The sequence below is a fragment of the Brienomyrus brachyistius genome, chromosome 23 (assembly GCF_023856365.1).
Source record: "Brienomyrus brachyistius isolate T26 chromosome 23, BBRACH_0.4, whole genome shotgun sequence".
In the NCBI taxonomy this organism is placed as follows: domain Eukaryota; kingdom Metazoa; phylum Chordata; class Actinopteri; order Osteoglossiformes; family Mormyridae; genus Brienomyrus; species Brienomyrus brachyistius.
In genome coordinates this window covers 3,443,473-3,455,791 of record NC_064555.1, presented here as the reverse complement: position 1 = coordinate 3,455,791, position 12,319 = coordinate 3,443,473, and the positions used below count along the sequence as shown (strand labels likewise).

Here is a 12,319-nt window from a genome sequence, read left to right as displayed (position 1 = left end):
AAAAGTAAAAGGAGCACCTGTAGCAAGAATAAGGCACAAGTCATGCGGATTGCAGTGCTGATTTAATTCAAGCTTCAGCCTAATCAAAGCAAGGAAGTCCTCCTCAAAACACACACACACACACACACACACAGAAACTGAACATTTTTTTCCAACATGTATTTTAAACTTGAGATTCACACTGTCGTAGAAAACAAAATGCACAAGGAAAAACAAACAAACGAAGAAACAGAAACGTCCGAGGAAGCGAACGCAGGTGGAATCGCACAGATGAGCCCTAGTGCTGTTCAGGTTCTCAAAAGCCGCGGGGAGACGCCTCACTCAAGAGCGGCGGCGTCTCCCGAGAAGTCCGACGGCAAAAGTCGGAAACCAAAGGAGAAATAAAAAAGGGTAGCAGCGGCAGCAGCTCGGAGAGAAATCGTGGCAGATTTCAGCGGATCTGGTGCGCCTCTGGTGTGCAGTGCAGCGGGCGTGACAGGGAAGACGATCTGAGCTGAGGGAAATGGGGCGGGGTTAGGGTTAGGACCCTAGGACTTAAGCGATAACAAGTGACGAGGTCAGGTAGGTGACACGGAGTCCCAGATAACAAGTGACAGTCTAGTGGCATCGCCCTGCCATCACTGCGACATTCCCGGGAACTTTTCTCAGCAGCTGAAGTGTATTTATTGTATGGAAGATTGACTGATGTATGGTGTGAGTACCTAGCGACCTCCAGGAAGAGGAATCTGTCTGCCTCCACAGTGCGCGTCTGTGTACAGTGGCATTCAAGTCGATAAGTGAAGAAAAAATACTCTGACAACGAAGCCTTGCTTCTTTTTTTAAACTGGTTTATCTGTTAAGGCTGAACTCGCACGTGTTATCCTCTCGCAGCAGTTCTTCTGTGGCACATCAAAAAGAAAAACTGACATCGTGTGAATGCTGGAAATCGTGTTTTTCTTTGTTAACGACTATTGCAAAGCGACTCAGTCCTTCACCCCTGGGTATATTCAGAGGAACAATGAAGGCACAGCTCTTCGGTGCTCGAGTGTCAGTGTCCTGACCTTGGAGGAGCTTTTGAAAATGCAGGGAGGGGTGTGGCCTAATTTCCAGCCAAAACAAAAATATAGAAGCCCGGGGTATTTCATCGATTGACGAAACAATGAACCGTGGCTTAACCTATAAATGGAATAACAGAGTAATGCAGTGGCAGGGCACAGCCCCCGTGAACCGGAATGTTCTGCCAAATCACAGACAGATGGACCGACCACCAGACCCAGCTTGCATATGTGCAGCAGTTATTCTTGTTTCCTTACAGTTTTATTGCAGCCAGCTGGATATTCTACTGATTTCTACCGGTAGCCTTTTGGTTACATCTGCATCCTTAACCTCAATGCCATCTGCTGTTGTTCCTGGTCATTCCCACAACTCACTAACTCACTAACATGTGAGATCTACTCCGCACGTACCCCCAGTGCCGAGTGCTAGGCTCTCAGCCTGCAGATGGGGTCAAAGGTCAGATTTCAGGTCCACTCATGTAGCTGCCGGACTCCAAGGGCTGGTTTCCACCTGCTGAGGACGTGCCACAGAGCAAGCGGCAGTTGTGGTATAATTTTCATTAGAAAAGCCAAGCACATTCGAAATAATGTGGATGGTCCGTTCTGTGATGTCAGTGTAATAATTAATATAATCAATAATTAGCCGGGGGAGAAGGTTAAGCAGAAAGTCAGAAAGGAGATCAGACTAAAGGTTGCATGTGAACATCTTTTCTACCCTCTTTGGACAGACTGAAAACAACCGTGGCTACTGGATCTGAAGAAGGGCTCAATGAGGGACTCAAGAATTCCTCGTTACGGGATTAAGACTCCTAAGACTGCACAAAAAAATAGTAACTCCAACGCCATATACCTGTCCATGTCCTTGCATAATCTAAGCATAAAATGCATGATTAATTTTGGCAAAATAGTAATTCTCAATAAAACAGCCATGTCACACATCATAAACCTAAGACACTTTGCTCTACAGCGCCACCTCAGGCCTGGCATCAAAGTACAAGGTGGCCAGGCGCAAGAAGTATGAGTGTCCAGGAATGCAGACAGGCTTGTACCGAGGCGTGCTGCGGCACGTCAGCATCCGCAGGGGGTGGGGACCAGCCCTAGGGGTTTATTGCAGTGAAGTTGTGCAGAAGCATGACACTGATCCACGTAACCAGGACCCCCCCCCAACCCCCGGCGGGTCTCTCATTACAAAGTCAAATGACAGTAACCTCTACAGATCGTTTTCTGCTCTCACACTGATTAAAATTCTGATAGCAAGTGCTCTGAATCTGGAGTTTTTGATCATGAGTCAAAAGAACGGCGGAATGAGATGAAAGCGGAGCGAGAAGCGCAGCTGGATAATTCCTGAATCTTCCTGAAGGGGGCCACGGAGCTCACCTCCGGGCTCCACGAGCATCCGCCGGTACAGATACGCTGGGGCCCTGGCGGAATCCCAGGCGTGGGCTCCTGAAAGTGACGAGTCACTAACTGAATGACCAAATAAATACCTTCTTCCCTCCACCTGCCCCAAAGGGTGGGTGCCCAAGATGGACACCTGAATCTAGGCGGGAGGTCCGCTGATGACACGGCATCAGAAAAGCCATGGCACTGTGGAGAAGAACTCCAGAGCACTACATCTACAAAGCAGAACAGGAAGTGATGTACAGGGAGAACTGGAAGGATGCCATTCATCTCATGCATCTCTCTCTGCAGGTAACAAAAGGCCAGCAGCCACCAAATAATATCTTAGTTATTCAGTTTCTCGACATATTATTTAATTCGATACAACTCAAAGTGTTTTTCAGCTGTTCGGTTCGACAAGCCCAGCCAGACAAACTGAATGCCGCAAAATCATATTCCAGCACTCGGCTGTTCACACCCAAACAGCTGAATGTTCTAGAACCAGAACAAGCAGCTGAATGGATCTGTGAGTCACATGCAGGACAAGCATCCAATCAGCCGTCAGCCTCTGCCAACACCACGACATGTGACCAGTTGATGGGAATAATGGGAGCTGCATCCATTGTTCCTCCGAAATCCCAGCAAAGGACAGAGTGAATTATAAATGGAGTGAAGAACTCAAGGAACTGAAGCATATTAGGGCCTTTGGGTCTGTTCTATGTCTGTATGGGTGAGAATGTGAGTGGGGGGGAGATGGGGGCGGGGCCTGAGGCATTCTGCCTCCACCCAGCCCTGCACGGATATGGTTACTGCTGGCTAACACCCATCTGCGGGTGATCAGCTTCTGGCTCCTCCTCCACGTCGGCGTGATACTCCTCAAAGGCGTCGTCTTCCATGTCCGGTAAGCCCAGGAGCTGCAGGAACACACCCAACATATGGGGGGGGGGAGGGGGGTGGTGGAGAAGGGGTGAGATGCCGCAGGTGTAGGAGGATAGCACCCTGCTGCCAGCGCTGTGTCACAATCACCTCCTCTCTCACCAAGTTCTGGAGCCTAACCTCTGTATGTAACATCTCTAAAAGCTTCATCCTAGAAACTTGAGATGAACCTCAGACTGACAAGAAGAAAAGAAGGACATCGTTTCAGAGGTGCTGAAAATAACATCAGAACATCAAGAGCGAGCCTGTATGACTTGCTTGTTCACCCCAGGCAGTGCTCTGGGAAAAAAGAAAATCCCTCATACACAAGAAGCCGGCAATGTACTGCAACATTTTTATTGTACTTTTTACAATTAGTGGACACTTTTGCCCAAAGCAACAACAAAAGCCAAACTTAAAGGGCCAACAGTCAGACGACAACCCTGCCAGCCATGGGATTTGACCCCATAACCTTCTGCAGCAGACCCAGATCCTTAATCCATGACATTTATACTAAATTAAAGCAGTAACGCATTCTGATCTGCATGCGAGCTGTAGAATCTGCCTTAGTCACTCGATTCTATTTCTCCTTCTTTACAGACATATGTGACCTGCATTGTTTTAACTGTGGCGTTTGTTTCTGGACCGATGGCTAGAAGCGCAGATGCTAAAAAACTGCATTTTCGCCATGATCCAGGCAACGTGTCCTTGTCTGCATGCGTCATGAATCTGATGAAGGAAGTTGGGCTGGATGGGTGATGGGTGATGGGTGGCCACATCACTCACCGGCCTGAAGGATCTGAGGACCTTGTCCAGGATCTCCAACAGGGTTTTCTTCCCACAGGAGGAAATGTAATCCTGGGCCAGTTGCAGGAAGGGCAGGCAATCCTCGCTCTCACTCCACACGTGCTAGGGAGGAGCAAGAGCACCAATCAGCATGCGCACGACACTGACTGATACTGGCAGCTGACCAATGAAAATGCAGTGTTAGTAAACCCCACACACACACACACAATATCTACCCCAGTGAAGGCATCTGGTCTAAGCCCAGCCATGGCAGGACCGTCACAAATCCTGACTTAAGGCCATAATAACATGCCAAAATACAACAGTTCTGAGGGTTTATGGAAACTTCCAAAAAGCCTAACACAGCTCAGATGCCAGTGCAATTCATTCTTATCAGTGCTCAACTAATCATGTTACAGACTCATGAACAAATAAGCTCATTCATTCATGCCATTAATAGACCCTTCAGAAGCAGATAAAGTGAGCGTCGGACTGGGGCTGTTAGACTTTTGCCTGAAAGCAACACCATTCCTGTCTGTGTGCCACAATGCTCACACCTCTCCGCCCCCACCACCTCCCCCCTTTGTACCACATTTCCTGACCTACTAAACGAAAATACAGAATTTTCGATCTTACGAAGCAGGAAAATCTCCAGTGGTTTTGATGCCGGATCCGTGTGATTTTCCTGACTGATCTAAATCTGACTAGCTGTTCAATGAGATGCTGCACTCCTGCTGACAGAGATCATTATAAAAATAGTACATTCGTTTTATTTAGCAACTTTTTAAAAAATTCACAACGCCTTGCCTCACCAAAGAGACTTCATGCAGTGGCACGAGTCAAATAAACAAAATTGTATACATGCTCCGAATTTACCAGAGGTGGACATTTCAGGTCCAGAAAGTAAAAATCCAGACCAGGATTTTGTTTCACCCAACCAGTTGAGCATAAAGAGTTACAGTCAGAGAGTACTGAACTGCTGGTTGAAACAAAATCCAGGTTTGGATTTTTACTTTCTGGACCTGAAATGTCCGCCTCAGTAATTAGCAAGTAAGTATAACCGTCTGAAAACAAAAAGATTTTTTGTTTATATAAACATTGTGTCACTGCGGTCACTAAAACTCGTACTGAAGTTCACTCCGTGCCTGGCAGCACTGGGGTAAGGTGGACCTCATCCAGCAATGGCTAGTCTCAAGTTTTGCTTCTCGAGCCACTGGTTTTGATGGTTTGTGTTTCATTCCAGTACCACAGCACATTTCAGGGCGGGTTTCCTGTCTCCAGCAGAGAAACATAATTCCATTGAGCTGCTGCACAGATTCGGATTTCTGAGCCACACAGACACAAAACAAATCCCTTGGGGTGTTTAAAATCTGACAGATATCCCTGCTGGCCACTATAGGCCCCCCCATGGGCCTCTCGGGTGGCTGCAGGTTGCCTGCCATGAAAGATCCTCCAATCAGCATGCCCCCTGCACTGTACCATGTAACCTTCTCTGTGCCCCATGTCAGCATGCAGCCTGCACTCCTGCACTGTACCATGTAACCTATTACTGTGTTCCATGTCAGCTTGCACCCTACACTCCTGCACTGCACCATGTAACCTATTACTGTGTTCCATGTCAGCTTGCACCCTACACTCCTGCACTGCACCATGTAACCTGCACCGTGTCCCATGTCTGAATGCACCCTGCACTCCTGCACTGTACCATGTAACCTGCACTGTGTCCCATGTCTGAATGCACCCTGCACTCCTGCACTGTACCATGTAACCTGCACTGGGTCCCATGTCTGTGTGCACCCTGCACTCTTGCACTGTACCGTGTAACCTGCACTGTGTCCCATGTCAGCATGCACCCTACACTCTTGCACTGTACCATGTAACCTGCACTGTGTCCCATGTCAGCTTGCCCCCTGCATTCCTGCACTGTACCATGTAACCTGCAATGTGTCCCATGTCTGTATGCACCCTACACTCCTGCACTGTACCATGTAACCTGCACTGTGTCCCATGTCTGTGTGCACCCTGCACTCCTGCACTCTACCATGTAACCTGCACTGTGTCCCATGTCTGTGTGCACCCTACACTCCTGCACTGTACCATGTAACCTGCACTGTGTCCCATGTCAGCATGCACCCTACACTCCTGCACTGTACCATGTAACCTGCACTGTGTCCCATGTCTGTATGCACCCTGCAGTCCTGCACTGTACCATGTAACGTGCACTGTGTCCCATGTCAGCATGCACCCTACACTCCTGCACTGTACCATGTAACCTGCACTGTGTCCCATGTCTGTGTGAACCCTACACTCCTGCACTGCACCATGTAACCTGCACTGTGTCCCATGTCTGTGTGCACCCTGCACTCCTGCACTGTACCATGTAACGTGCACTGTGTCCCATGTCAGCATGCACCCTACACTCCTGCACTGTATCATGTAACCTGCACTGTGTCCCATGTCAGCGTACATCCTACACTCCTGCACTGTACCATGTAACCTGCACTGTGTCCCATGTCTGTATGCACCCTACACTCCTGCACTGTACCATGTAACCTGCACTGTGTCCCACGTCTGTATGCCCCCTGCACTTCTGCACTGTACCATGTAGCCTGCACTGTGTCCCATGTGTGTATGCACCCTACACTCCTGCACTGTACCATGTAACCTGCACTGTGTCCCATGTCTGTGTGCACCCTGCACTCCTGCACTGTACCATGTAACCTGCACTGTGTCCCATGTCAGCGTACACCCTACACTCCTGCACTGTACCGTGTAACCTGCACTGTGTCCCATGTCAGCATGCACCCTACACTCCTGCACTGCACCATGTAACCTGCACTGTGTCCCACGTCTGTATGCCCCCTGCACTACTGCACTGTACCATGTAACCTGCACTGTGTCCCACGTCTGTATGCCCCCTGCACTACTGCACTGTACCGTGTAACCTGCACTGTGTCCCATGTCAGCATGCACCCTACACTCCTGCACTGCACCATGTAACCTGCACTGTGTCCCACGTCTGTATGCCCCCTGCACTACTGCACTGTACCATGTAACCTGCACTGTGTCCCACGTCTGTATGCCCCCTGCACTACTGCACTGTACCATGTAACCTGCACTGTGTCCCACGTCTGTATGCCCCCTGCACTACTGCACTGTACCGTGTAACCTGCACTGTGTCCCACGTCTGTATGCACCCTACACTCCTGCACTGTACCGTGTAAACTGCACTGTGTCCCATAAATGTACAGTTAAGATTACCCTGGTCCTCCTGACCCAACAGGCACAGTTTTTCAGATCGTGGACTGCGGAAGAAGGGGCCCCTTTGCCTCCAGTGACCTGCTCTCCAGACACTGTCTGACGGATGAAGAGCTCAGGCGTTTAGGATATTCTGGAGCTGACGTCCATTTCCATCTGCAGAGCTTTAACAATGATGCCAATCTGCAGACCTAGTGGTATAATACTTACTATAAAGGTATAATACTTACTATAAAGGTATAATACTTTTTCTGCTGGACACCCCCCCCCCAACCCTACTTTCAAACTACCCTGTAATAATTTACTATCGATCCAGGGCCGTAACTAGAGCTCGTGCTGTGAGTTATTTCTGGACGTAGCAGTGGGCTAGGGTGATGGAAGTGGAGTGTGCGAATCAGCGTGCAGGGACATTGTGGGGGGGGGGGGGGGGGGGGGCATTTCACAAGACCAGGTAATCTCTCTGCTCCTGGCTTTCCAGAGCCCCCAGATCGAGCAGCATTCCCTGTGCACCTACCTGGCTCACGGTTCTAATCAGGACCGCCACTTCTCGGGAGTCCCCAGCAGTGGAAATAATTCGGCATTGCTCCACTGGGGTGGGGGGGTGAGGGGGGGTTGGGGCTGGGAATTATTCCCAGACTGTCAGCAGATCACAGCTTCATCCAGGCTGTTGGTGCCAGTGAGCTATGCCTGCCTCTGGTGCCGGTGGGGGATAGCAGGCTAGTGTGAACAGGGTGGGGTCATTAGGAGAGAGGGGGGAGTATGTGCACATGTCACTATAACTAAGGAAGGCCATATTGTGTGTGTGTGTGTGTGGGGGGGGGGGATAGAAGGTAAATTTCTTAGTGAAGTGTGTGTCCTGTGTGGCAGAGCACGCATGGGTCTGAGGGTCCCTTACGATTGGCCACTGCACTGAGAAAAGGCTCCCATGGAACTGATATGTTTTCACTCACTGGGGTAAATCCAGAGTATACATTTCAGCCAAAGGTACAACAGAATGCCCCTTCCTGAGACTGGATCCAACAACTTTCAGGTCCATGTTTTTAGCTATTACAGTGCATGCAGGCTTCTACATGCAGATGCACTCACTGTATATTTATATCTAACAGTTACCGTAAATTTAAATGACTCCATTGCACAGACAGAACAGAGATGCCGGCATCTTGCTACACACAGGGTCAGTACGCCATGCCGATTAGCAGAGGGGGCTGCTAAACGTGCAGCCGTCATAGACTTCATGACTTAAACCGGGACTGTGAGTGATAATGACCTGCGACGGCCACTGGAATTCAGCAGAAGCGCCCCAGCGTGTCACAGGCTGAAACACCTATTAACTGCATTGCCGTTGGGACTCTAGTGCCGATATAATAGATTTTCTTCGTCTAGGCCAGATAGTCAGAAAATGGATCCCACAGCAAGCATCGGTCTCCCACGCCCTCCCGTTTCATCCTGTGGCGTTGGACGAAAAGATAACAAACGTCCGAAAAGAGCGCAATCGAGGTAAATATTACCGTTTATCCTTACATATACTGCTTCCCTCCACCTAGTTTTTAATCCTGATTTAACGCGGAATACGGGATTACATGGAGCAACCTTAAAGAAATTGCAACCTAGTCTGGGTGCACCAAACTGCGGTTACTCAGCGCATGACATCATTGCATTCGCCGCACACCAATGCATCTGATCGCGAACCATATCGGACCCATCTGAGTGGGATCCTAACCCAGGGGATATCAACCGAGCCCTTAGAACGACGCACAAGCAGTGCCTCTCGCATTACGTTGTGTCATACTCACAAAATTGTCGGCGCCGCCATTCACATTATCCGGGCAAAGGACATAGAAGGAGATTCCCGGTTCGGCATAGAAATCCAGGCGTCTCTCGTCGAACTCTTCCGCGAATATGAGATCGAAGGGGTTGCCCGCGCACCACTTCTCCGCCGTGTCAACCAGCTGCTTGAACTCCATCCTTGGCCAGCTGTTTCGCTCACCTGGGTGGCCGCACCGGGACTTATCCTCCTCGCTCAGTGATGATCGATACACGAACGGCTGACGGCGCTCCCCCGGGCTCCTAGCAATCCGTCAGCATCATGCATGAGAAAAAAAAGAACAGCGAGCGGCCGTCAATGTCTCACGTTCATCTGTATACGGCGTGTTGCTCCCGTCCAGCTCCGTCCGCAAGGAAGAGGAAAGGATGCGCCGCGCCGGGGATCGGGTTGTCACACACAGGGGCACGGCCAGCGCTGACGTCAGGTCCCTCTGCCGGTACGATGACGACATGCAGAAAGCGCCGACCAATGGGAAGCGGCGGAGCGTGCGGATCGGCCGGTGGCGGCCGTCGCGCTCGCTCGCAATGGACACCGGCAAACGCGAAGGGAGAGCTTTCATAAGCGGTAAAAGACCCAACCTTCCGGGAAATATGGATAGAAATGCGTTAGAAATTTTAAGGGAATTACACTTCTATTAAATATTCGAATTTGTACATTTTTGATGCAACCTGAAACCCACACGTTTTAAACCCTCACCCTTGTAAATATTACACATTTGCATCCACTGGACCAACGTTGCGTCCCAATAAAATCTGACAATACAATAAAAAAATACTGTATGCATTTAGGCTATATTACACGCCTATAGGCCCACATAGGATAATTCATTTTAAATTGAATTTGTTACTAGTTTAAAGAAATCAACATAGACATAGCATGCGGGATGGTGCTACAAAAATACAATGTGATTTAATATACTTCCAAAATACGTGTGAAATTTCCCATACAAATGCGGCTCCCACATATTTCTGCTTTGCCTTTGTTTAATTACAGCAGAGCGAAGGTTTTCTTCTGATGCATGCAGACAGGACCCGTTATTTAAACATCTCTGAAGCTGTTATGTCATGTCTACGGCTGGATAGAAAACCAGAACAAATATCGTCATTCCAGCTGAGGAAAAAAAATTCAAATGGCAAATGGATCAAGGCAGCATTTTTCTGCGGTGAGAGTCGCCCCTTGTGTCATTTTTATTGAGCAATAACGACGCTGCTTTGGACATCCGGAATAAAGCAGGATGCGAGCAGCACCATCTGCTCTCCCACAACCAATTACTGCGCCGAATAGGAGCCTGCAAGTGTGGAGATACTGGACAGTAGGAACAGATGTTTGAAAATCAATAATAATAACAATAAAAGACTTTCAACCTTTGATGACCATAAACATAGGTTAAATTCGGTTCAATTCAATTTTATTTGTATGGTGCGTTTTCACGTTCGCTTTACATTATCCCCGCCCAATCCCCCCAGGTTAAACTCCATATAAGTCAGCAAAAACACGCACTAAGCTGCTTGTGATAGGGGGGCTTGCTTTTAGCAGTGGAAGCTCATGCATGCTCCTCGTTGGGTAGGGTTAGGGTTACCCCCAGAAACCTGACAGAGGGTGTTATTCGGGTAATATCATCACCTCGCGCAGGGCTTCACGTCAACGTCTGATACATGTTTGCGGGCAGGTATCTTCAGTACCCTCAAAGATCATGCGTGAACATCTGGTAATGTTCATTCCACTCCGAACTGAACTTTTTCCCGATCTATCACAAGAATGCAGCAGGGGAGGGGTCTCCTTACTTCACAAAGGAACTGATGTTACTCAAATAAACTAGCAAAGCAGTCAAAATAGCGAAAACCTTCTCATTTTTAACACGAGTTGTTGAAAGAACGTGTTCTTCAAACTTCTCTTTCAGCTGAGTTACGTCAGATTCCTATGTACGACAATGTTTTTCAGAACAGAGTACATTTGTCATGGATGCAATAAAAATCTGTAATTGCTATGAACTTATATGTATTATATGAATTTATACGCTTTTAAATAAAGGATCATAGTAATCAGAGATTCTTAGACCTCATCGGGGAGGATTCGTTCATCATTCCTGAATAGTCACATTTTTTATTGCATTTAAATAAAAACAAAAACTTGCTTTATTTATGTTTGTTTTCTGGTTTTTAAAGGACGTGCATTAATTTCAAAAGAATTGCTTCTCCTCTAGCCTGTCGGTAATGGTCTAGCTGGATCGTTACGTTTTCTACTCTACACCACAAGGGGCAGCATTGACCTTTTCGTGAGAGTTTCCTGTAATCTTATTTATTACTATCCTGTCAGGGCCTCGGAGCTCTGAGGGTCGTCCCGGGAAGTTAAAGGAAAGAGGTTTCCAGTAAAGAGGCTTTTTTTTTACATCTGTGGTATGGCAGTGCTCCCTAGCAACCATCCACAGCCCTGGCCGCTGCTATAGACAGCACCGCTGCTGAGCAACCATACCACCCTCGGGGAGAGCAAACGAAACAATCAGGACAGGCACTCCATGGTGCAATGTAACATGCTTTCCTCCGCAGGCATCTAAAGATAACACAGGCCGCCAAGCCACTCAGCACTCCCCCTTCCGTCAGATTCACAAAAACAAACTAGCTGTCCGTTTCCTCCTACTGTACTTCTTGTAACAGACATCTTCCTGGTCAGATGATGCCCAATGCTGGGTCACAGCCCATAGTGACCTGGCATCCTGGAGGTTCCTTCTCGCCTTTCCACTTCTTCCTGTCTATCTCTCTCTCCCTTTTGCTTGTTCCCTCGATGCCAGACTTCCAGTCGATGGTGTGGACTTGCCCATCCGATGGTAGGGAAGTGGACAGTCCTTCACTGACGACCTGTTCTCAGCCCTCACTCCGTGCTCTGTGCTCACGTATGTTTTTTAAATCTACATCCTATTATAATGATGAAGAACAACAAAAAAAAGTTACAGGGAAAAATCCTATAATTCCAAATAAGAAGTGTATTTTTCATTAACTGGTGCTCATGCAAAGCTTTGAATGAATTATGGAGGAAAAACATCTATTTGGGATTTTTTTTCCAGCATCCTCAGTTAAGCCTACAGTGTCCTGCACTGCGTTACGCTTTCAAGAAATATACGTAA

The 12,319-nt window shown here is 48.3% G+C and overlaps 1 protein-coding gene across 1 annotated transcript; it reads right to left on the bottom strand.

The window, feature by feature from the left end:
- Nucleotides 1-45: 45 nt before the first annotated feature.
- Nucleotides 46-9,585, bottom strand: mturn (maturin, neural progenitor differentiation regulator homolog (Xenopus)). Its single transcript, XM_048993454.1, has 3 exons — nt 9,167-9,585; nt 4,116-4,238; nt 46-3,328 (listed from the first exon to the last, which is right to left on the bottom strand). The coding sequence occupies exons 1-3, from the start codon at nt 9,335-9,337 to the stop codon at nt 3,221-3,223; spliced, it is 402 nt and encodes a 133-aa protein (XP_048849411.1). The 5' UTR covers nt 9,338-9,585; the 3' UTR covers nt 46-3,220.
- Between the last annotated feature and the right edge of the window lie 2,734 nt (nt 9,586-12,319).

What these genes read in the sequence shown, in the direction of transcription:
- mturn (XM_048993454.1), bottom strand. Translation starts at nt 9,337, where the DNA reads ATGGAGTTCAAGCAGCTGGTTGACACGGCGGAGAAGTGGTGCGCGGGC. An exon ending in ATGGCGGCGCCGACAATTTT is followed by an intron (nt 4,239 to 9,166) that starts GTGAGTATGACA and finishes GCTCCTCCCTAG; the next exon opens with CACGTGTGGAGTGAGAGCGA. An exon ending in TCCTCAGATCCTTCAGGCCG is followed by an intron (nt 3,329 to 4,115) that starts GTGAGTGATGTG and finishes GTGTTCCTGCAG; the next exon opens with CTCCTGGGCTTACCGGACAT.